The sequence below is a fragment of the Perissodus microlepis genome, chromosome 19 (genome assembly GCF_051167445.1).
Source record: "Perissodus microlepis isolate ML-2025 ecotype Zambia chromosome 19, ASM5116744v1, whole genome shotgun sequence".
NCBI lineage: Eukaryota > Metazoa > Chordata > Actinopteri > Cichliformes > Cichlidae > Perissodus > Perissodus microlepis.
In genome coordinates, this window is record NC_140479.1 from 28,770,418 (window position 1) to 28,795,969 (window position 25,552).

Genomic DNA, 25,552 nt, shown 5'->3' on the forward strand with positions numbered 1-25,552 from the left:
GTAGCTGTCCTCTCCTGTATTTCTTCCGAAGGAAACAGAGCACGCTAATACAGAAGGGCGGACTAAAACAACACGGAAACTTCACGCAGAAACAACAAAGCTGTCTGTTTTTGCGAGTTAGCAGCTCGGCCGCAGAGCTATTCGTCTGTCCATGCTGCGCCTGCTGTGCCGGAGTTCGGCGGGGAGCCAGACGCTAGTGCGATGGGCACGGAGGTCACAGCGGGGAGGCGGTCTCCTCCTGCACGGCGCTCGGTCTTGCACCTCCAGCCGCCGCTGTCACGGTACCGGTTCGGGTGAAGTTCATGGTCAGCCCGCAGAGAACGGCTCCGGTAACGCACTGTACCGGGATTCAGTGCTTTTGCCCAAGACCGCGTTCCCGATGAAACTGACCGGACAGAAGCTTCTGGACCGAGAACTCCAAATACAACAGGTACAGCAGGCTAACGAAATCTCATTCAAAAATTGTCAAATTCTATTTTTTTTTAATGTCGCTTACTAAATGGTTTCGATAAAGTACAACACACGAATAGTTTATACTTTTGTTTAGCATTTAGTCTTTAATTCGGCATTACTGTTCAGGCTCACAGCTATACCATTGTTACTTTTAACTAGTCCTGATTTCAATTTTGAGCTGAAACATGCAGATCATTGCAACGACAATGCAGTTTAAAGTGCTATTCATGAAATATTAAAGGGATTACTGTAACGTGATTAGCACAAGACATTATAAGAAATTTTACAAAGAAAGTAAAAGAAGAAAATAAAACTATTTTGACTTGAGAAAATTATAAATTAACACAAATGAGTAAAAGTTACAGGAATGGGATTACTAAGCCTGGTCACACGTGATAAAATACTTATATCATGCCTTCATACATATTGGAAATAGCTCACTCAAGATTTAATAGATATTAATTTTTGTTTTTTGCAGGAGTGTGGTTTTGCAGATTTGTACTCATGGCAGCGGGAGAGGAAGGCCAAGAATAAGTTCTGCCTTCATGATGGACCTCCGTATGCTAATGGAGACCCTCATGTTGGACACGCTCTCAATAAGGTAAAAGTGAAACCTTTCAGCTTTCTATCATCAAGTCCTCCTCCAATGAAAATTGGTTTGCAAATATAATGTTATACCACAAAACGCGTGTAGAATAATAAGTGCATTTTACGAGGAAAACAAAAGCATCTTTGTACATAAGGTCACATTCATCCATTCATTTTCTTTCACTTATCCAATTAAGCATTGTAGTTGAGCTGGAGCCTACCCCAGCTGTCACACCCTGGACAGATCACCTACCTGTTGCAGGGCTAACACCATCTGCCAACCAACCCTGACCCACCTTTAGCCTTTTTAAATCCAAAAATTGTGTCACTGTTCATTATAAAAGTTATACTAGTCCTTTAAACATCAACTGTTAAAGATAACATTTTGTACTCCAAGGTTTCTCCTGGATGTCTCTGCATAGTAAGAATCCTTTTTGATAATAGGTTTACAACAAAAGACATCAAATTTATTCTGTTAAAGGAACTCTGTCTGAGCCCAGTTAAAAGGAAATACATTCCAAAGGAATTTGAGACTGGGAAGGTTAGAGTAACATGGAAGTGGTATATTTCACCTACTCTTCCTCCTATAGTGAAAGTTTCCCCAAGTAACAAATTTTTAAGACGGAGCTTTTGGATGCGAACAACGGCGTATTTATTCCTGCCCTCATGATTTGTAAATATTTACTAGCTTCTCAATTATTATTCCATTCAGATCCTGAAGGACATCCGTAACCGTTTTGAGATGCTAAGAGGGCGGCAGGTGCACTACATCCCAGGGTGGGACTGCCACGGCCTCCCCATTGAGCTGAAGGCTCTGGGAGACCTGGGGACGAGCGGCCTTAGTCCTCTGCAGATCAGACAGAAAGGTGAGAAGAAGAAGGAGGAAGTAGAAAGAGGGCTTTTTCTGGTGACTTTTATTCAGATTTTATGCAGCTGCTGTTTGGTTTGTCTCATCCAGCGCGGGAGTTTGCAGAGGGAGCGATAGCCCGCCAGAAAGCTGCATTCCAGCGCTGGGGGGTGATGGCTGATTGGGATCAGTGCTACTACACTTTTGATGGCACCTACGAGGCTGCTCAGCTGAAAGTCTTCCAAGAGATGCACAGTAAGGTGGGTGATGATCTGATCTAAGCATCAGGCAGTGTCACAGTAGAGTGATGTACCTACAAAGCAAGTTCAGCATGACCAGGCTTTCTTTGTGTCAGCTGGATTAACAGACCCTCAAACCCCAGTCAGAGAACATTTTATTTATTTATTTATTTTTTAATTTGTTTATTTAATTTAAACATCAAAATGGGACTCACTGAGATATCTTTAGCTTCCAGTGTATGGTCTAATGTGGTTGTCCCTCTTTGTTCTTCAGGGGCTCATTTACCAGGACTACAAGCCTGTCTTCTGGTCTCCTTCATCCGGGTAATGCAGTTTATTGCAGTTATTACATCTTTGTAATAATTTCTTCTAATCTTGAATCTATTGCTGCAAATCTTACAGAACAGCTCTGGCAGAGGCGGAGCTGGAGTACAACCCCGAGCATGTGAGCAGAGCCATCTATGCCACATTCCCCCTCGTCACGCTTCCACCAAAGATCGCTTCACAAGAAGGTGAAGCACACACGTGGATAAAGCTTTTAGTCATGTTTCACCTGGTATGAAATCTCCTGACTGTGTGTGTCTGTGCAGGGATGGAAAGTGTCTCCGTGTTGGTGTGGACCACCCAGCCTTGGACCATTCCTGCTAACCAGGCTGTCTGCTACATGCCAAATGCCCAGTAAGGAACAGCACCACACACTGGAGACTCGTCCAGCTTGGTCTCATTGCAAAATGTGACAGTCGTGAAAAAAGCAAACGATTTGTTTCTGTTTATAAGATGTCATCATGACTTTATTACCTAAACCTAAGAGATGCGTTTCCATTTCATAACTATAGAGGGTATTTGTTTGTTTGTTTGTTTGTTTGTTTGTTTGTTTGTTTTAAACCAAACATTGTCTAACCCAGGCACTATTATTATGATGTCAGTAACGTGGATAGCGTGGTGGGGTTTTGAGTGAGTTGTTTTCTGTCTTGCTTGCAGGTATTCTGTGGTGAAGAGAGCGGACAACTCTGAGAAGTTTCTAGTAGCAACTGAGCGGACGGCCAGCATAGCAGCACTGCTGGGCACAGACCTGCAGACTGTAGGCACCTTCACAGGTAACACACAGTGTCTGAAGCATCACCTTACCAGGTGCAGACGTGATACTTCCTGCAGTGGAAATGAGCTTTTAACAAAAATAATCCAGGTTGAATTTTGGGGAAATAAAATTCTTCTCTGTATTTTTCCTTCTGCGTCCCATCAGTGGACCCTGCCCCAAAGTTTGAGAACCACTGCTGTTTGAGAAGATGAGCAGAGTTGTTTCTCCATCTTTTTCCTCTCCTAGGCTCCCTGCTTGAAGGTGGGATCTGCAAACATCCCACGATTCCTGACAAACAAGTGCCATTGCTGCCAGCTAATCACGTGACCATGGTGAAGGGAACTGGATTGGTTCACACGGCACCGGCGCATGGGATGGAGGACTACAGTGTGGCCTCGCAGTTTAAACTGCCTGTGGTGTGTTCTGTGTGTAAAAACTAAAAATGCCAACAGTCAAGAAAAAACTTGTGGGTATATGGAGGCCCCAATGAGCCAAAAGTAGGAAGAAATACAGAAAAAAAACATATTTCTGGGGAAATAACTAAGGTGAAAATACAGAAATATATAAAAAATCCAATTGGAAATGTATTTATTTTTTTAATAATTCTTTTTGTACACACACACAGAGACATAATTTCTTAAGTTTTGACTTTTGAAAGCTTTGTGAGTTGGCTGAAATCTGTGAAAAGCAAAGAAAATACAAAAAGGGATTTTCATTAATCAGTATGGCCAATATACATGCAAGGAGATTTTTATTTAACAGTTTGGACCATGTTTGTTGAATAATGTGGCTACAGTATATGATAAAACCTGATGTATTTGTGCACATTATTCTTCTACCAAAGGAATGTATGGTGGATGAAGATGGGACATTCAATGAATTAGCTGGACCTGAACTACAGAAGCTTTCTGTAATGACAGAAGGAAACGATAAAGGTATAAAAACATGGAAAAGAGGGCAGAACACGGGGTTTCTACAGGCTGCTAAAAAGAAATAATTTTTAATAGTATTGTTAATCAAGATAGAAAAATGTTTTGAAAATGAGTTTGTTTCTTGTTTGATGATGGATGTATCTGATGCTTGCTTCACTCAGTGATTTCAATGCTGAAGCAGTGCAATGCTCTGCTGAAGGAGGAGCAGTGCGTCCATAGTTACCCGTATGACTGGAGGACAAAGCAACCTGTAGTCATCAGACCCAGCAAACAGTGGTTCATCAACACAGAGTCACTCAAAGACAAAGCAAAGGTAAAATACATTCAGATGATTTGGACCAGATTAGTTTTTTCTTCTGTACCTGACACTTCATTTCTTCCAGTGAGCGGGAGTGCTTCACATTTCCAGTTTTGTCTAAAGAAGTATGTGTGTGGGATTTTGTAGGAGGCCCTGCAGAAGGTGCGTGTTTTGCCCGAGTCGGCCAGGAGCAGCCTGCTCACCATGCTGGACAGACGGACATACTGGTGCATCTCCAGGCAGCGCAGCTGGGGCGTCCCCATCCCCGTCTTCTACCATAAAGAAAGTGGAGAGGCTCTCATCAACAAGTAAAGCCAACAAACGCATTCATAATAAAACACACACACCAACAGCTGCGTGCACATATTTACTGTATTTGCTTGAAATCTTTTTTTTTTTTTGTTCTTTTTTTTTTTAAACAGTATTTACAAACTGGCAAACATCTGTGATTCTTTGACCTTTACAGATACACCGTGTCCCACATCGCACAGCTCTTCAAAGAAAAGGGCAGCGACTGTTGGTGGGAGCTTCCCATTGAGACTCTGCTGCCTCCCGAGGTGCTCAAGAAGGTGCGTAAACTAATGTGTGGAAACGGCTAACAATCAGATATTACTGATAACAGGGTTCTCACTGTCATCCATGTCATCATTGATGTCATTGCCAGAGGCATCCCTTCCCATCCTCAAGCATTTTTAACTTTGCCGTCCCACTTTTTAGGCAACGGCATTTTGTAAAAACTACAACAACTCTAGGAAAAATGTGCAACAGTGTTACAGCCCTTCTGGGTTCTATTTCTAAACCAGTGTACAAGCTTAGGAGCAAACCTACTGGTGCATCAAACCCAGTGTGTGTCCACACAGGGGGCCGTAAATCAGATTTTTCTTGGATTAACAGGCCTCCATGTTGGGACCCGTTTTTATTAATGACATTTGCAAGGACATCTAAGCAAAAATACACCTCTATGCTGATGATGGTGTCATTCATGCATATGCTTCTTATCTATATCTATAAACCAATATTGGGTAAATTTCCACTTTACCTCTACACCCTTCTGTCTCTACTCCGGTAAGTTACCAGCTACACTTCAAATGGTGGCTGGACTTCGATAAGTCTGGGAAAAGCATTTTCTTACGTACTGTGGACAAGGAAAAACTGAAACTATATCAATTAAGGATTTTAAAGGCATCATAGGGACTGTAGTCAAGGGCACATGGCTTTACTCTTGGCAATGTTTTTTACATTTTTTTTCTCTAAGAGAATATTTGAGATGTTTTTCTCGTAAATGTAAAACTTATCACAGTTTTTCTGTGAATATATATTTGTCTCAGAGTAAAGCAGGTGCAGTGAGTGATTATGTTCGTGGAGAAGACGTTCTGGACATTTGGTTTGACAGTGGAGCGTCGTGGGCAGCAGTGCTCGAAGGTACATTTGAAATTTCTTCAATTTGTCCTGTTATGCAGATCATGTAAAAGTATAGATAGATTTTGTTAATTTTGTAAAAACCTCTCCGGGGACATTGAAAATGATCGTCCCAGAGCAGCAGCACACGTCTGTGACTGAAGGTTTCCAAGTGCCTCTAATCAAACCTCCTGTTATTAGCTTTATTAGCGACAAAGCTACTTGAAGCTACTTTATGTAGTCCCACATGCCAGTTAAGCTGCTTTGCAAAGCATCATTAGTGAGAGTGGGATAGTCGGAGTCCTGGATTAGCACACGTCAGCACATCACAGACACCGGACAAGGTGATTGGATTTATTTGTCTGTTTTTAGAACTGGAAGAAATTCCTGCTCACTGTCAGGGTCAGAAGTAGGAAAAAATGAAAACCGGTTAATAAGTATGACTAAAAGTTAAAACTGGTAATAGTATGGAAACAGTTAACTAGGTGTATATATGTTTGGATAAAGAAGTGAAATCGTTCACTAAACACACTGGGTTAAAAGTTAAAAGTGGGGTGGCTGTAGCTCAGGTGGCAGAGCAGGTCAGCCACTAACCAGAAGGTCGGTGGTTCGATCCCAGCCTGCCTCCTGGCTGCATGCCAAATATCCTTGGGCAAGATACTAACCCCGTAGCAGTCAAAGGAGCTTGCAAAGAAAAGCGTCTGGACTTCTTTAAGTTTGCCTTATAGTTTGCCTTCAAGACTTTGAAAAGGACAAAATTATTGACCGCCTTACATATCACCGCCTTTACCCAGGGGATGCCATACCCTGCATCTACGGACTTCCTAAAATCCACAAGGAAGCTGTCCCACTCAGACCCATAGTCAGTAGCATAAACTCAGCCACTTATAACATTGCTAAACACCTTGCTACCATCCTTGCTCCTCTTGTGGGGAACACCCCACACCACATCAAGAACTCCACCGACTTCACTGACAAGGTCCAGAAACTTACCCTGGATCCAGATGAAACCATGGTGTCCTTTGATGTAGTCTCTCTCTTCACTTGCATACCCACCACGGAGGCAGTGGAGACTGTCAGAAAACGACTACAAGAAGACAGCTCCTTGGAGGACAGGACCAACTTCACACCCGATCAGATTTGCACACTGTTAGACCTCTGCCTCACCACTACATATTTCAAATACAACGAAGGCTTTTACAGACAAAAACATGGCTGTGCCATGGGCTCCCCCGTGTCACCTATTGTAGCCAACCTTTACATGGAGGAAGTGGAAAGGAAGGCTCTTGGCTCTTTCAAAGGAAGAGTACCCAGCCACTGGTACAGATATGTGGACGACACCTGGGTCAAAATCAAGACACAAGAAGTGGAATCCTTCACTGCGCACATTAACGCTGTGGATAAAAACATCAAGTTCACCAGGGAAGACACAAAGGACAACTGTTTGCCTTTCCTGGACTGCGCTGTGCACATTGAAGAGAACGGCAAACTCAACATCGAAGTTTACCGGAAGCCCACACACACGGACCAGTACCTCCTCTTTGACTCCCATCACCCTCTGGAACACAAACTTGGAGTAATTAGGACCCTACACCACCGGGCAGAACATGTTCCCTCTAAGCCTGAAGGGAAAAAGAAGGAACACACACATGTAAAGGAAGCACTCAAAACGTGCGGCTATCCTAAATGGGCGTTCTTAAAGTCAGCAAAGAGGCACAGAAAAGAAGATCAGACACCAGCGAGGGAGGATAAGAAGGACAGACGCAACAACATTGTCATCCCCTATGTAGCCGGTGTATCAGAAAAACTTAGGAGAGTTTTCTCCAAGCATGACATCCCGGTGCATTTCAGACCCAGCAACACGCTCAGACAAAAACTGGTTCACCCGAAAGACAAAACGCCAAAACACAGACTTAACAATGTGGTGTATGCTGTACAGTGCAGCGAGGAATGCCCAGACCTCTACATTGGAGAGACCAAACAGCCACTTCACAAGCGCATGGCACAACACAGAAGAGCCACCTCCACAGGACAAGACTCAGCAGTCCATCTGCATCTAAAGGTCAAAGGTCACTCTTTCGAGGATGCCAATGTTCACATTTTGGACAGAGAGGACAGATGGTTTGAAAGAGGAGTGAAAGAAGCATCTATGTCCACTGTGAGCGACCATCTTTGAACAGAGGCGGGGGTTTACGACACCAACTCTCTGCCATCTATAATCCAGTTTTGAGATCCCTTCCCAGACGCCTTAACGCCCACTCACATCCTGGGCCATCTGACCTCAGGAATTCGCATGATAAGGTGGGGCCAGGTTTCACAATGAACACACCCGAAAGTCTGGCTGATTGGGACCCACACCCAGTTTCACACCTTGGCTCAGGCGATTAGAGGATCATCAGGGGGTCCTTTTGTCCCTCTGTGGGGGGATACTCCCACTAGGTTTATATCTGGGACTCTCCACCATTTGACCTTAGAACTGAAGAAGCTTCTCTGATGAGAGGTGAAACGTCTTCAAGTAACTTAAAGAAGTCCAGACGCTTTTCTTTGCAAGCTCCTTTGACTACGATGACCTGGATGACTGAGAACCTTCACAGACATAACCCCGTAGCACTTTGGGGTCCGTAGGGACTGAGTAAAGCGCTATACAAATGCAGGCCATTTACCATTTAAAATAGCAGAAATTACACACTTTATTAGGTATACCTGTTAAACACAAATATCTGGGATAGGATCAGAATTTGATGTAAACAACATGAAATCAGGGGTCCATCCTGCCTCATGTCAATGGTTCAGGCTGCAGGTGGCGTAATGGGGTGGGGGATTATTATTCAGCACATTTTGGGTCAAAATTTGCCAAGGGGTGTGAGTGGAGTTAATGTTTTTTAATAGCAATTCAACCAATATTAGAGTTGGATCCTGCTCACTTTAAACTGTCTGCATTTTGAAGGTATTTTTGAACTACTACCACATGGCGCAGTAGCTTTGTTTTGCTCCAGGAGATTCAAATAGACACTTATTTGCTGAAGTATGAGAGTTTTTCCATCATCTGTGTGGTTGTGTTGTCATTTGTAGAGGAAATGGAGGAAAACTCTGATGAGCCCGAGTCACGTCTCAGATGGCTCCCAGCTCCAGAAATCTCTGGTTACAGGTTGTTCGATCATTCAGCTACAGGGACAGGCACTCTAGTCTTTGTATTATAGTCATTTATTTTCTTTTTTGTCTCTTCCATCTTCTCTTGTACTTTTTACCTCTTTTTACCTTTAAAATCTTTTGGGATATTTGGTAATGATGTGTTATCACTTACCAGCCAACCCATTTCTTCCTTCCACTCCACCGCAGTGCCTCAGTACTGCCAGTACTCAGTAATGTCTTTTGATGAACATGTCTGTGAAGGTTCTCAGTCATCCAGGTCATCGTAGTCAAAGGAGCTTGTAAAGAAAAGCATCTGGACTTCTTTAAGTTACTTGAAGACGTTTCACCTCTCATCCGAGAAGCTTCTTCAGTTCTAAGGTCAAATGGTGGAGAGTCCCAGATATAAACCTAGTGGGAGTATCCCCCCACAGAGGGACAAAAGGACCCCCTGATGATCCTCTAATCGCCTGAGCCAAGGTGTGAAACTGGGTGTGGGTCCCAATCAGCCAGAGTTTCGGGTGTGTTCATTGTGAAACCTGGCCCCACCTTATCATGCGAATTCCTGAGGTCAGATGGCCCAGGATGTGAGTGGGCGTTAAGGCGTCTGGGAAGGGATCTCAAAACTGGATTATAGATGGCAGAGAGTTGGTGTCGTAAACCCCCGCCTCTGTTCAAAGATGGTCGCTCACAGTGGACATAGATGCTTCTTTCACTCCTCTTTCAAACCATCTGTCCTCTCTGTCCAAAATGTGAACATTGGCATCCTCGAAAGAGTGACCTTTGACCTTTAGATGCAGATGGACTGCTGAGTCTTGTCCATTTGACCTTAGAACTGAAGAAGCTTCTCAGATGAGAGGTGAAACATCTTCAAGCAACTTAAAGAGGTCCAGACGCTTTTCTTTGCAAGCTCCTGTGACTTTTGATGAACATGTTGTTCAGTTGGAAGATTGTAACTGATTAGCACAGCATGAATCTCAGCACCCTGCCTTTTATGACTCCCTTTCAAAAACATTCAGGACACTGAGAGTGTTGAAAGGTTCATTTGCTACATAACTGGATAAACAGCCGAAATAGTGCGAGAAGCAGTAAAAACTTGAAAATTCCCAGCTGTTATCTAAAAGTAGGGATAAAGAAATGAAATTATTAGCAAATAAATTGTTAACTAAACATGCTTCAGTCATTTAAAATGCGTAGTTAAAATTATAAATAAAGTCTGAAGTTATTAGCTTAAGTTTTGCTAGGAGTTGAAATTGCTAGCTAAACATACTAGATAACAATGTATTAGTCATTAAAAAATTCCATAATCATCTCATTGACCCATGGGAGATTAATTTGTAAAGGCTTTAAAGATGTATTAAGAATTTGTTATTATTGTTAGCTTAAAATAGCTTGCAAATGCTGAACTCAAATTTTATACAGTTTAGCTCAGAGCTCAGCTTTTCTCTTGCAGCGGAGTCGGACTCTCGGGCTGATGTTTATGTGGAGGGAAAGGACCAGATTGGAGGCTGGTTTCAGTCATCGCTGCTCACCAGTGTGGCTGTCCGGAACAAGGCACCTTACAAGTGAGCGTGCCTTCCACTCGCCACACAGATGATAATGATACATGGAAAGAAGTGTCTGAAAAATGAATATTGTTGCAGGTCTCTTGTGGTCCACGGCTTTGCAGTCAGTGAGAAAGGAGAGAAGATGTCCAAGTCAGTGGGCAACGTTGTGGATCCTGATGTGGTCATTAATGGAGGGGAGGTAAAACGGATGAAGACTTTTCAACCTGTTCTAGATTTAAAATTAAGATAAAGTTAAATAAAGGACAATTGTTCACTACAATCTACATGTTGTGTCAGAGCTACACTCTGCAAATATAGGACTTCACGCATCAAAGATTTCCAATTGTGATTCTTTGATTTTACCATTTCCTTGTTTGCCACTTTAAAAAACACACACAAAAAAAGATTTTAAATGAAGCTGAAACTGAGAAGATAAATTTGCATTTCTGTGTAGAAACTTTCTAAACTGTCATGTTTGCCAGGGCCCCACTGAGCCGGCCTACGGGGCAGACGTGCTCCGCTGGTGGGTGGCAGAGTCGAACGTCTTCTCTGAGGTCCAGATTGGCCCCTCTGCGCTCAACTCAGCCCGGGACAGTATCAGTAAGGTACTTTAAGGTGCAGTTTATCTGCTCACCACATTCATCTCACCTGCTGCACCTCCTCTCATGGCTGTTGTTTGCCTTCCAGCTGAGGAACACTCTGAAATTCCTGCTCGGAAACCTGCAGGGCTTCGACCCACGACCGCAGGCTGTGGATCCCAAACAGATGCACTACATCGACCAGTACATGCTGCACCTGCTGCGCGAGTACAGCATCAAGGTGTGTTTAAGGTGTAGTCCATCCAACTAATGAAACGAGCACATTTGTGCCCCCTGCTGACGTCTCTTTGTTCCCAGGTTACGGACGCCTACAGTGAGTTTGATGCTGGCAGGGTCATCCGTGTGCTGCAGGCCTTCATAACCAGAGAACTCTCCAGCTTCTACTTCAGTATCATCAAGGACAGGTAACATGTCAGAACATGTTAAAGATTCCTTTGCCTCCAGTAGCTTTGTTCATGTCTTTGTCTCTCCGTCGGTCAGACTGTACTGCGATGCAGAGGACTCGTTGGGTCGAAGATCCTGCCAGACGGTTTTAGAGGAAGTTCTGGATGGCGTGACGAGATCCATCGCTCCGATCTTGCCACATATGGCTGAAGAGGTGTACCTGCACGCACCAGGACATGACAGTACGTGTCTTTCGATTTTCTGTGGTTACTCTTTTACTGCCGCATGCATTCTCCACCACACAGCCTTTCTATGTTTTCTGTGTTTCAATAGAAGGGGAGACATTATTTAAAAGTGGCTGGATTAAAAGCAGCTCTGTGTGGCGGCGACCAGGATTAGAGGAGGCTGTGGAAGGAGCGTGTGCCATCAGGGACTCCTTCCTGTCTTCCATTCCTGGCAAAAACGCCGCCAGGTACGACCTCACTGTCGCCATCGAACCAGGTCTCCTGTTCGAACTCATGGAGGTAAGCTGGCTCTTCATATAAACTGAACGGAAGTGTGTGCGACAGTGCAGAAGGATTGTGTGACAGAAACTCCCATGGGTTTGTTTTTGTGTTGGTTTTGTTAACATCAAAGAAATAGATATAGACTTTAAACTGACCTAGAGATGCTGTATTTGGGTCATCTGTTGTAGTGTACTGCACTAGTACTAGCCCTCTGGTGTAGGATAGTATGTGTTAGTGAACAACCTGCTGAGCTCAGAAAGCTGTGAAAGAAGCCGGCTGCTGGAGTGAAGGGACGTCCATGATTACTCATTTCTTAATCAATTAAATTTAGACTAGTAAACTTGTTTTAAAGGAAGAAGACCCCCCCAGGTGAACATCCACACGCGCTGTAACTTTGTAAAATGTTACAAATAAATGCATCCATAAATTTAAGTTTATAAATATATACATCATAAATTAGTTAATCAGCTAATTTAGTTGCTTTAGTCTGATTTCAGCTTAGTGTGAGAGTCTGCCAACCTCAAAACATTATTTATGATGATGCCAGTTTCTCCTCATCTCATTCATATTCTCACCTTGAAGCAGAGAGAAGAGAAATATTAATGAATTTGATAGGAAGATGTTGCATCACTCTAAGCATGATAAACGCTTCCCAATATACCCGTCTCAAGCATAACAGTGAGAAAATAAATTGTCTGAGTTTCTCACTCATCTTGATTCATTTTGAGCAGAGTTTGGAAAAACGTTTGAAGTACTCACGAAACAACTTGGAATGGGAGAGCAAAGATTGGCCCATCATCACCAAAACCCCATCCAGCTTTTTTTAACGTCACAAACGGACTGAAATCCAATTTAAATATCAATTAATATCTGGCTGATTTTACAAGCTACCATGTCACTTTGCTTAATTACGGCATCAATTACAGACATTACCTTTACCGGGACAGCTGCTGTTGTGCACTGAAATTGAAAAACTGAAATTGTATTTCTGGTGCCTCATATTAGCACTCAGTTAAAACATTGTGCATTTTTTGATTTGTGAAACACTGTGCACTACTTTGTACTTGAATTTTTTAATATATATACTCCTGCCATCATCCACTTTACTTCCAGTCTCTCCAGGAGGAGCCCACCTCCACCACCTCCCAGCTGGCTGAGCTGATGATGGCAGCTCGGGTCAACCTGGCCACAAAGATGCCTCGAGACCTGGATCCGGAGGCTCTGCTGAACCATGGCACCTTCCTCATCAACCTGGAGGGTGAGGACCTTCAGCCTAAAACTGCCAGATAAGAGTAACAGCAGCTGATAGCTGTCACAGCAATGCTTTTTCCCTACCTGTGTGTAAACATGTTTATTTCTGTTTGGAAGTTAACATGGAAGCCTGTGTAGACTCACTCATTCAAGTGATCATTAGACATTTTTGATTCCTGTGTTGTTTTTTCAGTATGCAACCATAGAAATATATATTTTGTCACATAAAGTAAGATTTTGGTGTTGAAATTACTTTTATTCAAACTGCTTTGACAGGATTTTTGCATTTCTATACATTCACAGACCTGCAAATCTTCCAAGTTTCACACCAGAATCTGTCTGTGTTTTATCAGGTGGTGTAATCCGCGAGGAGAGCGCCTACAGTATCGCAGTGACGCCCACCTCTGCTGCCCGTTGCCCACGGTGTCGCCGCTACACCGCCAACTCAGCGGATTGCCTCTGCCCGCGCTGCCAGAGTGTCGTCTCCCAGGCTCACTGATGACCTCTGGCTTGGTTTGAAGGGCTGACCAGAGACCAGGTTTTGCACGCCCATTGGAGGCTGTAAAAAGGACTAGAAACATCTGCTGTCGTGCTGTAGTTCTCTCTCAGAGGATGCTTATTGGAAGAAAAACGAAGCCTCAGCTCAGCACAGGAAGGCAACAAAGCATCTGGTCTCTGAAATGTGTTTTAACAAATGTAAAAAGATGGTCTATAGGTGGGGTTTCCATTCAGAGAGCTTACGTGTGTCTGCGTTCTTTTAAAAAAAATGTGCAAATGTACACTCGTCACCTCTGGTTTGTAGCGTTTATTTCTCATTTTCTCCCCTAATCTAAACTATTTTTGGTATCAGTTGCCAAGTTTTGGAGCTTTAGAGATGTTTGTTGTCTCGTCTATTAATGATATAATAGTAAAACACCTCGTAATTGTGTTAGAGACACAAGTTTGGGTTGTGTGGTTTGCCTGAGTCTCCAGTTACACCTTAAAAAAAATCACTTTATCAGCACCTACAGGCTAATTTGTCAGAAGTGCATTTGGATGTAGCGCCCTCCGTTCTCCCTCCCTTGTGTAAAGCACCAAATAAAATGTGCCTCGGATACGTTTACAGTTCTGGTGTCAGCAAAGCTGTACAATCTTGAATGCACTTTGTCATTTAAAACATTTGAATTTAGTAGATGGTGCTCCTGATATGAACGTCTTGGCCACCATATTTTTGAGGTCCTAAAGGTCCTAAAATGCACTGAATTAATTATTCTAAATTGTAAGCTTGCAATGTTGCTGTAAATGTTGCTGTTATCCAGCTGCAAGCTTCTTTTGTTGGTGCATTTAGATCATACCCGATCATAAGGATTGTGGATATTTTCTTTTTCAAAAATGTATTTCCCTGTTTAGATCTGTCGTATTCTGGGGAAGGCAGATGTCAAATCCAGGTGATTAAACAGCTCTACAAACCAGAGGAGAAATGAGTGTTTGATTTAGTTGCTCCTTTTACTGTATGGGAAAAGAATGCACTACAGAGTCACTGTGTGACAGCAAACCGATGCTGGTGGGTACTTCTCCTTTGTATAATAGCTTATGTTCCTTGTAAACATAAAGAATTCAAAGTTGTCTGACTTATAAATGAAAAAATAAAGAACGGGTCTTCAGACTCATGTTCTCTAAGCTTTAAGAAGCATCTTTATTCTGCATGGGAGCAGCTGGTGTACAGGCACAGCTATTAAAGTTCAGTCTGCATATATAAATAAAAAAATCAGGTCCATTTTTCTTGCTAATACATTTCTGATCTGTGAAGAAGAAGAGTCGTCGTCTGACACGGCACACAGGGTGTCTGACTTTAACGTGAGTACTAACACAAATATTTAATCTCATTTGCTGTCACATGCAGGGAAATAAGATGGATTAAAAAAAAACGATTAAAAGCCTCTGAATCCACCGTGTTTAACACCACCTATGATTACTGAGCAGAACAACAAAACCTCCAAACGGGGGTGAGAAAGTTCTTTATCCTCTTCCTCTCTGACAGTCTCTCACATTCCAACTATCTGCAGCATCTTCCCCTCAGTCCTCTGTGGTGAGGACCTCTACGGCCTCCAGCAGGTGGAGGGCCAGACTGTACTGAGCGTGGTTCTCCGGCAGTATCTCGATCAGACGACCGACCAGCCGGCTGGTCTGGGGCAGTGGGATCAGGGGACACCGCAGCTCACGTGGGTCCTGCAAAATAAACCACACTTCCAGTTAAAAATGACCAGATGATTTATTTAAAGTAAATTACACGTCCTGGCTGAGGGGCAGCGACCAGTCGCCCCCCCCTTTTCTAATTTATTACAGTCTCACCAATGATTTCAGTCAGTTTTTATATCTGTAAGTAATAATAAATCAGCCCATTCTCACTCCCAGGATTTTAATTTGTGCTGCTTTTATCTAATTCTAAATTCAGACAAAACTGACATCATTGCACCAATTTCAGAAAGAGCAGCTCACAGGGCACGGTCTGCTCATTGGGTGTCTCCAATCTTCTAGCGTCATTGTGAACTGACTCACTCTCAAACCACCAGTTTTTGCTCCCTAAACCAAACCAGCAGGAACTGGATATAACTGAACTGAAGTGTAAAGTTTTTGAGATCATTTAAATTCTATTAAAAAGTTTTTTAATACGCCTTAAATGTAACCTATTGTGATTTTAATGGCTAATTATTCATGTTGGACACTCATGACTGTACCAACTTGAGCAAAAGTTAAACAATTTCATGTTATAACAGAGAATCTGTCACTGTGAACAGAACTCAGCAATGACTACATTTTAAAGAAACAAAGAGAAACTGCGGTGCCAAATTCAGTTGAGCAATAGAAAAAAACAACACATTGGCTCTTTGGGGACACCAAAGGTTCCTATTTGTTTCTGAAAATACATAAATGTAGAGTTCAAAGACTCTTACCCTGTATGTTCACTCAACTATGCACTTTAGTTCTCCAAGCACTACTTGCAAATAACCCTTTAGGAAAAGAGCAGGCTGTAGTGTTGGGATCTCACCATCGCCTTCAGCCACGTGCAGAGGGTGGGGGGCAGGCGGGCCAGCAGCTCCATGGCGGCCTGCGTCTGGTTCTGGCTGTGGAGAAGCGAGTAGCTCAGCCTCTGACCTGTCAGCACCAACAACTGGGAGCCCAAAACATCCTTATCTTCCACCTCTAACATCACCTGAGGACGGGGAGATTAATTGCTTTAAGTTTTCGTGATCTACGGTTTGTGGCTACAAATCTCTTCAGATAACCACACCAAACCAATACCTAAATCAAGTAGTCTTAGTGCCTAAAGTGAGTTTAAGCAAGTTTTCGTGATCTACAAGGAAACAGTTTCCAACCTCTTCTGCCCGAAGATCCAGTCCTTGGCTGTAGAGCTCGCAGACGAGATGCCGCCGCAGGATGTCCGGGTTGACCTGCAGCAGAGAGCCGAGCTCTAAACACAGCGAGGGCCACCACTCGGCTTTGGGTCCGCTTGAAGGAAGTGGAGCGGAGCTAGAGGGATCATCTATAGCCTGAACCCAACCGGTCAGCACCCGCAGGAGGAACTGAAACAGAGGACAAAGTGGAACAGCAGGAGATCAAGCGATGGGTGTGGAACATCATTGTCCGATTACCGTCTGCATTTTGTTCCACCTCTTACCTCCTGTCGCACAGAGACCAAACCTGGGTCCATGTCTCCGCTGGGCATCAGCTGGATGGTCGTCAGGTCTCTGAAGAAAGCATTCTTACCCTGCAAACACACATGTGACACAAATAGATAAACATTAGAAATGTCGGCTGGTATCATTTGTGATCTGTATCTGCCAGCACCGGAGTACCATCAACTGCATTTTTCCTAATGGCAACTTAAGACTGGCTACAAAACATGAATCGACCCTTACAGCCTGGATTTGGATTTACAGAAAGGTTATTTGTTTATATAACTCTCTGGTTTACATTGTATTACTGCTTAAACGTTTGCATCATTAAGGATGAGGCCGTTGGAACTGTCAGGTCACTGTGGTGGTCAGCTGTCTGCTAACTAAAATCACTTAACTGGACCTCTCAACTGTTAGCACAGTTAATGTTACAGTAAGCTAACCATACAGTAAACTTGCTAACCCACCTATTTGCCAATTGCTGATAACTTAGTACTGCCTACTGTCATTCAGATGTCGCCACATCTAACTCCAAAAAACACGGAGGTGGCTTTACGGAGACTTCAGAACCTCCAGCGGGTGATGGATGGATTCAAATGCAGCAGTGAGTGTCCCTCCATGTCTACGTTTTTGTTCTAAACTTTGGCAGAGTGTTGATCTCCTCACCTTGCTATCAAAAAGGCTGAATGGTTTGACCTTGACACTGAAGGTCATAGCAGCATGTAGCAGGGATGCTAACAGGCAGTGGTGCTGGACCAGCGGGTAGTGAACACCTCTTTGCTCCAGGGCAAGTTCAGCAATGGAAGCTGGGCCCTCGGCTCCAGACCACGCCTCCTCGATGGACAACTCTGGGGCAGAAACCTCCTCCACCGCCGAGTCCGCCTGCACAGAAAAGGAAAATACGGCTAATGAGAGGATTCATTTTCCAATTTATATTAAACACGATTATACATATTCATTAAGAAAAAAGATCTTGTAGAAAAACCAAAGATATGATCTTATTTTATTCCTAATGCTTACTTTTCAAGCCATTTATTTGATATTTTCAGCAAGAGTGTTCTTCACTACTGCAAGAGTACAGCAGTCATGCAGCTTTTATGTGAATGGCAAGAACAGGAAGAAGTCCTTTTCACACATGCATAGAATAAATCAGGTCTCTGGTGCAGTCTGGGCAGTGAGGGTGGTATTAGTAGCTCTTTTGATCAGGCAGCAGGTGGGAAAAAAAACTAACAACTAGAAAAGCTTTCCCATTATATTAGACTAAAATCCCATTTCTATAAGCCTAAACAACTTCCTACTGTTGTCGTTCAGTGTTTCACTGCCATGCTAACCACTCTCCATGCTATCACTCTGCTGTCTCCTTTACTTACATAAAACTTCATAAAAGAAAAAAGGCACTGATTCCTAACCAACACTCCAGTCACCTCCATGAGGATATTCAGCAGCTGGACGCAGCAGCCCAGGAAGGACGTCATCGCTTTGTCTCCCATCCCAACATCCTGCACAAAAATTCACAGATCTTTAGTACATGCTTTAAATCTGAATATTTGTATGGACTAATATATTTACAGGTAAATAAACATTTTGAATAGAATTGGTGCTGAAATGTAACTCTTACCCGTCGACACAAGCGATCTTTGGGTGCCTTCCCCACCTGTTTCAAAATAAATCAATAAAATAAGAGATTTAATTCTGTACAAAGTCCCGACACAGTGACAGAGCTCAGCTCGACTCGTTATGACCAGAACTTACTTTCTCCATGAGAAAGGTTGCTGCTGAGAGACGCTTGGCAATGAATGTGCTCCACATCATTGTACAAACACCTGTGAGGAGTTAAGACATGCTGACTACCGGGGAGGTACTGTCTTCTAAAGCATGCATTGTATTATTGGATCAATAAAACAGACCGAAAGCCAGTGTGGTACTCACCTTGCTGAATATGAGGACTGGAGACCATCTTCAAATGTTCCACAGACCAGCAGAGATATCGACCCTCCTATGAAGAGAAGCAGGTGTGAGATCAGACTGCAGAACTCTTCAGGTCTTTATGAAAATCTGAAAGTTTGCACTTTCTACTATTAAATACAGTATGTGTTAGTTTGCGCACAGATAGAAGATTTACAATGCTGCACCAAAAAGTCAAAAACCTCAAGTAAATTTAGCTAATCTTCCCTTCAAGTCTGTCTGCTGCTGCTACATTTTCACCAGTGTTGGCTGTGAGTGATCTAAGCATAGCAGCAGGTTTTGAAATGGTGTAGAAGAGCACAAGGAGACAACCTTGGAAGAGACGTATGCTAATGCTAAATCTGGGAAAGCTTTTTCCTTCTTATGGGTGGAGACGTGTGACTTTTTGATAACACGTTGTGTGCGTGCTTGTGTATTTGCACACCTCTGGGTCTTTGTTCCACTGCACCACATACTCCCAGCAGCAGTGGGCGAAGAGAAAATCAGGTGAGAGAGAGTGTGGGAACCGCTGGCATACCGCTAACAGCAACTCTGAAAAACACGGAAGAAAACAGAGGCTGATTTGGATTCAGGCTCCATGAAACAATGTGTACTGCAGAACAGGAAATATGACTAATTTGCCTGTCTTCAGCTTACTGTGATTATTTGATCATTAACCAAACCTTGATCATTATGAATAAATACCATACAATGCTATTGTCTTCTGTTAGCCAAAGAGAACTGTCACACTGCACATTAACTGTAGAAAGATCTTTCTATACAAATGTCCAATTTCTACTTTCAATATTCTTGGACTTTAGCAGACTCATGTGCCCAGCTAGAGTCCAAAATATTTATAGCAATAGACAGTTTTAATTTGATGATCATTGGTTTGACTGTGGTCTATAGGTTGGATGCTTTTAGGTCACCAGACTAGAATTGAGAACAAGCTTACGTTTAATAAGAAAGTTCATAGTGTCATCTGCACAGAAACATATATTACTGATACAGAGGTCCAAAAATAGGCTAAGTAATCGATTTCCATTATTTTACTTTTTGTCTTTTTGAATTTGATTTTTTTTTAAATCACCACAAACAACAACACAGCTGACGCCACATTATTCTAGGATTTTCAAGTTAAACTATATCTCAAAATTGCCCAGAAAGACTAACATACCAAACGTGTGTTAATGTCTCAGTCCTCACCTGCTGTCCTGTCTGTGTCCTCTTGGCTTTTCTCCTTCTCATGTCTTTCTTCTTCGTCTCTCTGCTCCACATTGTCATCTGCTTCTTTATTTCCCCTTTTCTGGAGGATTTCCTTGAGCCGCTCTGGGGAAATGTCTTGTCTAAACACCCACTTAGAGACACTGTCGGCAATACCGCCTGAAACAGACAAAAGCAAACGGTGAATGTATTTGAAATTACTAACTAGGCTTTGGCCAGGCAGTGTATTTGAATGGGTTGTGGCAGTTGTTCCAGATTCCCACACTCCAAAGAAGAATGCAGCCATCAGGGGAAAACTATAGTAAATATCATCAAGACACTGAATTCATGGAGAGAAGAAGTCAAAAAAAACAAGGAGTAACTGAGGAGAGAACAGCGATACAGTGCATTTGAATAAATTTATGAAGTGAGGAAAACCCAAGAAAAGAAACATGACAAGTAAAAAATGAACTCATACAGCTTGAAGTCTCCCTGAACTTATTTTTCTCTACCTGTGCCTCCCTCCAACAATGTTTTAATAGAGCACTGAACTGTAGCGCCCCCCGTTGCTCCTGGTGGAGGAGGCACCAACAGCAGAGTCTGCAGCACCAGCACGTCTTCCAGCTGGCGAACACACACCACCCACTGCTCCAACTCCAGTGACACTGCCTCCCACTCTGACTGAAACTGACACACACACACACACACACACATTAGTGTTGGTTGATTTTAAAGGGGGTTATGTTCCTATTTTTTGCTTAAGACAGTCCTCAAGTGCATGACGCTTCTCTACCTTGCTATCAGCTCGGCTTGTGATGCTAGCTTTAGCGGCACTGTGAGCAACCAGTGCAGCCAGCAGGGCAGCGGCAGCGTTGTGGGACTGAACACATGTAGTGCGGACTTGCTGCCACCAGGGGGAGATCGACTGTGGGTCCCATGACTCCTCGACTGCACCTAAACGGAGGAAGAGAAAAAGAAGAGGCCACTCTTATTCTACTTATTCTTCTTTTCCAGTCTGACGGTTACTTCTTGAGGTTCACATTTCTTTCGATTTCTTGTTGTCCAACTGAAGAAAACCACCAGAGCACCAACCAACATCAGCACATCTAACATCAGAAACATCAGATGAATTAGCCCTTCAACCATTAACATATAGAGTTGTATTATTTAGCCTCGCGAACTACACAAACACGACAAGCCTTACAGGTACCTTTCATATTGCTGAGGGCGACAAGTAGTCTGTGGAGGTTTCGAACATTTTCCTCTGGTTTCTGTAGCAACTCCTTCTCCCGATGCAACCACACACTCAACAGCAAAGACTGACAGAAACAGGAAGTATGAACTGAATTAATTACTGATATTTGTTCAAAGACCTATTTGGAGTATATTATACACCCTATTTTCATGTGAGAACATATCAGGCTCCAGACATGCTGGGTAGACTTACGCAGACAGATAATGAAGTCTGTGTTCTTTCACTCATTAACAGTAAATACTGAATACTGATATCACAATATAAAGTGACCATTACTGAATAAATTACACACCAGTGGGTTGTGGTTCATCTTTGGCAAAGATTTAAAAAGCCTCCTATCAGTATTATGTATGTATCATACAGTAAAAAATTAAAAAGCTATGCAATTCTATATAAAATTGTATGCACTATATAAGATTTGTAAGATTTCTCTCAACAGCAGCTACACATCCTGTCACATCCTGATCCCAGCTTTCACCCGTTCTTTCCCCCCAGCTTACCAGAAGCTGCTGTGGGCTGATGCCGGCCTGCTGTAGTGTGTAACAGACTTTATGGAGTGGACTTTTTCCACACAGACAACTCCAGAACAACAAGTTTCCTGCAAATGACAAACAGGAAAAGTACTCAGTCTGAGTTTTGATTGAGTGTAACAGCATTAATATGCCTACTTATGTTGCCTGCCTTACCCAACTGGTTCCATTCAGTTTCAGACCTACGGATCACCTTAACCTCCTCATCCTCTGTGCACTCCAACTGGGAGAGAAAAGCCTGAGCAGGCAGGGGGGAGTCAGGCGAATCCTGGGCAAACGAAACACTGGGTCTTGGTGTGAACTGGGCATAGCGCTGCAAGGTCGGTGCAACACGGGACAATTCCTCCTCTATGCCTTCAAGGGAGTCCTGCAAGGATGGAAGAAAGAAATACTGGAATAGCACCGAGGTTTCAGCTCACCACCTCTAAAGAAGCTCTTAATTTCTTTAAATCTGTGTGTGTGTGTGTGCGCTCTCACATTTTCAGCGGTTTCCTCGACATCTGCGGCAGAATGCAGTTGCTGGATGTCTGTGTAGAGCTGCAGTAGTTTGAGCTGTGATGAGCAGAGCTGAAGCAACTCAGCATCCACTTCCTCAGGCTCTGAAGTGCAGAAACAAAAGGAGAAACAAGCCCAGGGTGATTATGAGATACGAGTTCCTGACACTCTTTTCTTTCATATTACATTTCTTTCATCAGTAAACGTATACTTTACCTTGCCATTTCAAAGTGTCATCTAAGGCACGTGTGATGTTAACAAGACAAGAGACAGGAGTGTTTTTATTTAACAGAAGAGACTCCAGTGCCTGAAAGAAAACGGAGACACTGAAATTACAACATCATATTCAACTGACAAGAAGAGTTTTAAGTGAATAATGGCAGCAGTGGTGTTCAGTTCGGTTGCAACCACAATTTAAAATCACCTGGAAAATAAAGGATATTTACATATAGGGCCAGTGTGCCCAAGGAGACTTGAACAGGGGCCCAGGATTGAGCTGCTGGACCAATCAGGGCTGTTCAAGTATTTGAAAAGATAAATTACTTGGGTTTCTGTCCCATGTGAAAGAAAAAGTAAAAGTTGCTTCATCATTCTTAGACTTAACGGACTTTTAATTTTAATCTCTTTTTCAATTTATATTTAGTTTTCAGTTGCAGGTTGGTTAGATTTAGGAGAAGTCTGTAATTAGAGTAAAACAGGGCCATTTAAAACAATAACCACATCAGATTTTGGTCGTACCTGCTTCTTAACTGCAGGGTGTTTGATATCTAGTAAGATGCTTCTGGCTTCACTCTCCAATATATCTAAAAGAACACAGAGTCATTAATAATATAATACTGTATAACACATGAAATATATTTGAACATGAAACCTGACATCTCTCGTCATGCACATTTTTAGCTTACCAAGCTCAATGTCTCGGCTCCTTAGTAGGGTAGTGAGTTTCTTTACCAGGTGCATATCTTTGGCTCGCTCGCTCTTCTTATCACTGAAGTGAAAAAGACAGAAAGATGGAGTTAGAGGGGACTTTTGCTGCCGTCGTGCAGTAGGTTTTTTTGTTTGTGCCTTTTGGAGATTTTTTTAAGGCAATTATCTGACAATAATAATAATAATAATAATAACAACTTTATTTATAAAGCTCTTTCAAACAAAGTGCTGTACAACTATTTGAAACTAAAAAGATAAATAAATAAAAGCGATACATAGCAATACACGTAAAAAACACAATACAAGTTAAAAACAGTAAGAATGTAAAAACTAAAAGCCATAAAATTAAGACATGTAGGATAGGGTGAACAAATGTGTCTTCAGCTTAGTTTAAAAACCTCCACAGAGCATGCCTGCCTAATATCTTGAGGGAGGGTGTTCCACAGAAACGGGGCAGGGAAAGAAAAGGCACGCTCTCCAATTGTCTTTTTTCTGGCTCTAGGAACCTTTAGAAGGCCAGAGTTCTGAGATCGTAAAGGTGTAAAAGGTCGGAGAGGTATGAAGGTGCCGTTTAAAGCCTTGTAGGTGAGCAGCAGGACCTTAAAATCTGCTCGAACCTGACAAGGTAACCAACGAAGAGATCTTAGTACAGGGGCAATGTGCTCAAATTTCCCAGATCTTGTTAAAATGCGAGCAGCTGCATTTTGCAGCTGTAGACCTCTAAAACTTTTCTTTGGTAGCCCAGAAAGAAGAGCATTACAATAATCAATACGTGAAGACACAAACGCATGGACAAGAACCTCTGCAGTGTTTCTTAACAAAACTTGTCTGATTCTGCTATGTTCCTCAGATAAAAGGCGGTCTTTGTTATCTCTTTTACATGAGACTCGAAGGAGAGCACCACGTCGAACCACACGCCCATATTTCTCACCGTTTGGTTATGTGTACCAATAACCTGTCAAAGGAGTTTTTGCTGTGAGTAAAATTCACAGATTTTACCTGGATGTTACTTAACAATAATTAGCACGTATCCAAAGCCAGTCATTTACATAGCAAACATAGCCACACAACATATTCTGGGGGACCAAAACAAAACCAGTGGTCAGTTCAGAAAGTCCGTCTTTACAGCTGAAGCGTAAAATACAAATATCACATCTACTATCCAGAGGTCATGTTAGCCACCGTGCCTAAACTGGTCAATCTGAATAAAAAGGAAATAAACTGGATGCCTTAGCCTTTCACGTCTCAATAAAGACATTGCTCATCAATGAATTACTTCTTCCCACTCCTTTTCGAGCACTGGTTGTACTAGAAGACAATATGTTCCTTCCTGTATATAGGCTCTATCTTGTACATATGTATACATATGCTCGAAATAAACGATCATTCAACCTGTGGGAATCCTATGACAAGAACTGATTTTTTTGAACCTCACAGAACCAGGAAGTTGCAGCTCTTCAGATCCAACCTAATGTCAAATATTCATGACTCTTTGTGTCAGATTTAAGAGTTTTTAAAGGTGGGGAAAATCTGACCTAAGAAAGTGGGCAAGACTCTGAAAAATCGATTTTTTCACTGCATTTTACACACCTACATGACAGCCTGTCCTTTTAGTCTGCGTACAAACCTGAGAGCCAGGTGGAAGGGAATGTTCACGGTCCTCAGAACTCCTGTGATTGGATCAAGCAGACACACCTGCTGTGTGTGGAGCTGCCAACCCTGACTGGTCACACTGTTCACCCCCATCAGACGGTAACCAGCATACAGCAACCTGCAACACCGTACAAGCATATATTTTGTTATATTCCAACTTCAGGATCAAATGAGATTCTTCTTCAGTAAGAAAATGTGGGAGCTTCACGGTGTGTACCTGCAATGTTTGCCTACAGTGAAAGCTCCGACCCGAGGCCCCTGTTGCATTGCCCAAACCTCCAGGATCCCCCTACGAGGGGCGTAGATGACGAGGAACAGAGCGTGGCGTCTGGGGAGGGACGCCGAGGGGGATAAATCCCGCTCGCTACGCTCCTCTGGAACCTGCAGCCAACCCAACTGGGCATCTCTGTAACCTGGAGATAAATGTATGATTGGGACATTGTTAAGATTTTATTAATAATGACACAGGCCGAAGAAGGAATCATAGTAAAAATAAACATTACAGTGTTTAGGGCAACTCCTGCTACATTGGGAAGCTCTTTAATGAATTATTTTTAAAGTGGCCCCAGCTAGAAAAGCAGCATAAGATTAAAAATAAATCTATGAAAACAAAAAAAGGAAACATCTTCATCTGATCACC

The 25,552-nt window shown here is 42.7% G+C and overlaps 2 protein-coding genes across 8 annotated transcripts in view; one reads left to right on the forward strand and one right to left on the reverse strand.

Annotated features, from left to right (window-relative positions):
* On the forward strand, positions 1-14,908 carry iars2 (isoleucyl-tRNA synthetase 2, mitochondrial). The gene is made up of 23 exons (XM_084914526.1): positions 1-430; positions 932-1,054; positions 1,754-1,907; positions 2,000-2,148; positions 2,402-2,451; positions 2,530-2,639; positions 2,718-2,805; positions 3,109-3,224; positions 3,452-3,621; positions 4,050-4,140; positions 4,299-4,450; positions 4,583-4,743; positions 4,902-5,004; positions 5,764-5,857; positions 10,416-10,527; positions 10,606-10,708; positions 10,992-11,114; positions 11,197-11,328; positions 11,406-11,512; positions 11,589-11,734; positions 11,826-12,016; positions 13,112-13,256; positions 13,603-14,908. The coding sequence occupies exons 1-23, from the start codon at positions 152-154 to the stop codon at positions 13,746-13,748; spliced, it is 3,045 nt and encodes a 1,014-aa protein (XP_084770652.1). The 5' UTR covers positions 1-151; the 3' UTR covers positions 13,749-14,908.
* The window catches only part of rab3gap2 (RAB3 GTPase activating protein subunit 2 (non-catalytic)), a 21,502-nt gene continuing 10,850 nt past the window's right edge, over positions 14,901-25,552 (reverse strand). For 4 of the 7 annotated variants that reach the window (XM_084914523.1, XM_084914520.1, XM_084914522.1 and 1 more), the window contains 22 exons: positions 25,130-25,325; positions 24,887-25,030; positions 23,238-23,320; positions 23,071-23,135; positions 22,549-22,639; positions 22,315-22,436; positions 21,994-22,204; positions 21,808-21,905; positions 21,263-21,371; positions 20,846-21,006; positions 20,565-20,739; positions 20,056-20,232; positions 19,295-19,401; positions 18,835-18,901; positions 18,658-18,728; positions 18,524-18,559; positions 18,315-18,404; positions 17,572-17,787; positions 16,908-16,997; positions 16,606-16,812; positions 16,278-16,442; positions 14,901-15,457 (listed from right to left, as the gene is read on the reverse strand). In XM_084914523.1, coding sequence (XP_084770649.1) covers positions 15,305-15,457; positions 16,278-16,442; positions 16,606-16,812; positions 16,908-16,997; positions 17,572-17,787; positions 18,315-18,404; positions 18,524-18,559; positions 18,658-18,728; positions 18,835-18,901; positions 19,295-19,401; positions 20,056-20,232; positions 20,565-20,739; positions 20,846-21,006; positions 21,263-21,371; positions 21,808-21,905; positions 21,994-22,204; positions 22,315-22,436; positions 22,549-22,639; positions 23,071-23,135; positions 23,238-23,320; positions 24,887-25,030; positions 25,130-25,325 — 2,834 coding nt within the window. In that variant the 3' untranslated portion in view covers positions 14,901-15,304. The remainder of the gene's footprint in view (positions 15,458-16,277; positions 16,443-16,605; positions 16,813-16,907; positions 16,998-17,571; positions 17,788-18,314; positions 18,405-18,523; positions 18,560-18,657; positions 18,729-18,834; positions 18,902-19,294; positions 19,402-20,055; positions 20,233-20,564; positions 20,740-20,845; positions 21,007-21,262; positions 21,372-21,807; positions 21,906-21,993; positions 22,205-22,314; positions 22,437-22,548; positions 22,640-23,070; positions 23,136-23,237; positions 23,321-24,886; positions 25,031-25,129; positions 25,326-25,552) is intronic. The other 3 variants (XM_084914525.1, XM_084914524.1, XM_084914521.1) reach the window with 1 other exon arrangement.

What these genes read in the sequence shown, in the direction of transcription:
- iars2 (XM_084914526.1), top strand. Translation starts at nt 152, where the DNA reads ATGCTGCGCCTGCTGTGCCGGAGTTCGGCGGGGAGCCAGACGCTAGTG. An exon ending in CACTCAAAGACAAAGCAAAG is followed by an intron (nt 4,451 to 4,582) that starts GTAAAATACATT and finishes GGGATTTTGTAG; the next exon opens with GAGGCCCTGCAGAAGGTGCG. An exon ending in TGCGCGAGTACAGCATCAAG is followed by an intron (nt 11,329 to 11,405) that starts GTGTGTTTAAGG and finishes CTTTGTTCCCAG; the next exon opens with GTTACGGACGCCTACAGTGA.